The following is a 3,408-nucleotide window of genomic DNA, read 5'->3' on the forward strand; positions in this document are numbered from 1 at the left end:
CTTAACCCTTTTAATTCCTGTCTTTCTTCCATCTATCCTTCAAATACTACTTTGGGAGATGGGTTTTGGTTCATTTCAAAGAATTCTGTTTGACAATTTCACTTAGCGTAATACCCTCTAGGTCCATCCATGTTGTTGCCAGTGGCAAGATCTCATTCTTTTCATGGCTGAGTAATATCATACACACACACACACACACACACACACACACACACACACCACATCTTATTTATTCATTCATCTATCAAATGAGCACCTAGGTTGCTTCCATATCTTAACTATTGTAAAAAACACTGCAGTGAACATTGGGATGCATATGTCTTTTGGAATTAGTGTTTTCATTTTCTTCAGGCAGATACCCAGAAGTAGAATTTCTGGGTTGTATAGCAGTTCTATTTTTATTTTTTTGAGGAACCTCTATACTATTTTTCCATAGTGGCTGCACCAATTTACAATCCCACCAACAGTGCACGAGGATTCCCTTTTCTCCACATCCTCTCCAAATACTCTATGATTTCCCCTGTGGAATCTAAAAAACAAAACAAATAAATAAAGCAAACAGAAACAGACTCATAGATACCAAGCACAAACTGATAGTTGCCAGAAAGGAGAGGAGTAAGAAGATGGGTGAAAAGGATGAAGGGGAATAAAAGGTACAGACCTCCAGTTAAAACAAAACAAAACATGGGGATATAATATACAACATAGGGAAAATATTCAATATTATAGTAATAAACGTACAGTGATAGATGGTTTCTGGACTTACCGGGGTGATCACATTGTAAGGAATATATGGTAAATGTCGAATCACCATGTTGTACACCTGAAAATAATATATGTTGCATGTCAACTATAGTTTAATTTAAAAAAAAAAACCAAGAAACAAATAAAGCATTCTGGCCTTAGGAGAGACAGTTGAGAAAGCAATAGCAAATATAACAGCCAAGGTTTTACTTGTGTTCTCTGCTCTTTGGGAGCCAAAAACTTAGGAAGGCTTGAGAGCATCCCCATTGGTCTCCTGGCTGCAGGCTGTACCTCTTATCCCAGTTAATTACCTCCTAAAATCACACCAGGAACCACAGATGGCAAGAGAGTGTCTCCAGCCTGTCCTCACCACTGGGGGGAAATGTTAAGGGTCTTTCTGTGGCGTTTTTATTCCCAAGAAGCACACACTCTGCATTTCCTGTGCGGATGAGGAAAATGGTTGCGGATTTGGTCCAGACCTAGATGATCCTTGTCCATATGTGTGCAACAAACCCAGGCCCATGATGCTGCCCATTTCTCATTGCAACTTATTCTCCTCTGTCGCAAGTTCCACACCGAAAAACAACCACCACCAGTGCCATATGGTTTAAAAGATCAAAGGCCCCAGTTTTGAATATATTTCTAGCTGACTGTAACTTCAAATGTTTTAAATATGTTCCTACAGATGGGAAGCATGGAGCATTAAAGAGGTAAACCACATGTGTGTGAGCCATGCATGTGGTCTGTGCAGGACAGTGCAAAGTTAATACCATTGATCCATGTGTTCATCTTCCTCTCAGGTTCGCATCTTTACGTACCTCATTGGACGGGAGGCGGCTTTTGCAGACAATCTCAAGTGGATGGCCTGTGCCAACAAAGGTAGGTCCTTCTAATGTGCATGAATCAGAATAACTTCCCTTTGGAGATGCAGACATTGAGATAGTCATGAGAAAGTAGAGAGTTCTAGAAGACTGAATTCTAAGATAAGGTCTGGGTGTTTCCGAATGATTATTGATAGGCTTATAACAGCTTCTTCAAAAGTATGTTCATAAATTTGGAGGACATCGTCAAATAAAGTGGTTAAGCCTTTCCACTGTACTGCTTAGTAGCTGCGTGTTATTGAGAGAATGCCCTGTGCACCAAATATCCAAGTGCTCACTCACCATTCCCATGTGGGGCCTTAACACTGGTTCTGGCCAGTTGGCTATAAGCAAAACCAACCTGGGTAATTTCTGGGTTAAAGCATTTAAGAGCTGGTGTGGTAGTGTCTATACTCTCTTCTGCTCTTACAAACTCTGAAGCTACATGATGGGATAGTCATCAGATAGAGCAACCTTCATTAGCCTGGGTCCCTGAGTGACCACATGAACCAGATGCCTTTCCACTCACCCTGTCTCCTGCCATCTGCCAGCCTACACTGGGAATATAGTATGTGTTAGGTGCCTGGTTCAGTGCTAGGACATAGTAAGAGCTCAATGATCGTTGGGTTTTCTGTATTCACAGGTTAATTGGTGAATGATCCCCTGTTGTGTGTAAGAAGTAATGCTTTGGGGAAAGGCACAGGGAGGCAAGGAACAGGGCCCTCAAGTCTATGAAGAGCTTCTTTTCATTCTACAACAATCCAGAAGGCAAAGCATAGGAGGCAAATAGGTAGTAAAGTCCAGACTCCTTGAATCCAAATCCAGCCTCCATCATCCACCGACCATGTGAAAAGTACCCAACTTGTCTGAGCTTGAGTTATGTCACCTACAGAACTGGGGGAATGATGATCCCTTCCCCATACAGATACTGTGGGCATGAACTGATGCTGTGCAAGGAAAGCTGGTAGCTCAGTGCCTGGACATAAATGCCTGGTATTATTTCTCTGTGTCTATTGACCTGCAGACATGACTTATCTCTCTTCTGAGAGCAGGCTTTGACTCTGAGCACTGACCTTACTCCTACCTTACTCAGAGTGGGTGATTATTTGATGGTCAAAAAATGAGTAAACTGACTGCAAATAAAGAAAGAATAAAGAAAACTAATAAAGATCTGTCTTGTTGCTCATACATTGGTATTGATGGATTTCAGTGGTCCATTTTTATATTGTCTCCTAAGCCATCCTTTATAAAAGTGTAAGTGTTTGTACGTTAGTGGAGGCAGGAGGACTCAGTGAAGGCTTTGGAGGTCTCAGATCTAGTTTTAGTGATGGAAGACAAAGTTATTTTAGTTGCAAGCAACCAATGTTGCTCCCTGAAATTAAAAAGAGGAATGTTTTGGCGAGAGAGGGGAGTGACTCAGAATCCACAGTGGGGAGGGAAGCACGTGTCTCATGAGGGACCAGGGAGCTGTGTTTTTTTGTGTTTTTTTTTTCCCTTCTTGGTTTCTTTATACGCTCCATGGCATTCTTCTTCTCTGCGAATAGATATTCTCTGCCATGGTGTGTGCACATCCAGAAATGGCCACCCCCACTGTGTACACCCATCTACCCACACAACACATATTGTGGTCAAGGAATGATTATTAGAAAAGAGTTTATATCTTCTCCATGGTCAGCAACTCCTAACATTCCTCCCAGAAAAGATTATGCCACCCAGCTTGGGCCAGGTCTCTTCCCTGCTGAACTGGGTATGGCAGAGGTAAGCCCATGGAGAAAAAAGATGTGCTAAGCATTGTGGGTGGGTG

The 3,408-nt window shown here is 42.0% G+C and overlaps 1 protein-coding gene across 1 annotated transcript in view; it reads left to right on the top strand.

Annotated features, from left to right (window-relative positions):
- Positions 1-1,544: 1,544 nt before the first annotated feature.
- Positions 1,545-3,408, top strand: part of LOC109389079 (voltage-dependent calcium channel subunit alpha-2/delta-3) — a gene marked incomplete at its 5' end in the record, with an annotated part of 298,701 nt that continues 296,837 nt past the window's right edge. The window contains one exon of the mRNA XM_019654329.1: positions 1,545-1,623. Coding sequence (XP_019509874.1) covers positions 1,545-1,623 — 79 coding nt within the window. The remainder of the gene's footprint in view (positions 1,624-3,408) is intronic.

The sequence above is a fragment of the Hipposideros armiger genome, unplaced genomic scaffold (genome assembly GCF_001890085.2).
Source record: "Hipposideros armiger isolate ML-2016 unplaced genomic scaffold, ASM189008v1 scaffold_220, whole genome shotgun sequence".
Classification (NCBI taxonomy): domain Eukaryota; kingdom Metazoa; phylum Chordata; class Mammalia; order Chiroptera; family Hipposideridae; genus Hipposideros; species Hipposideros armiger.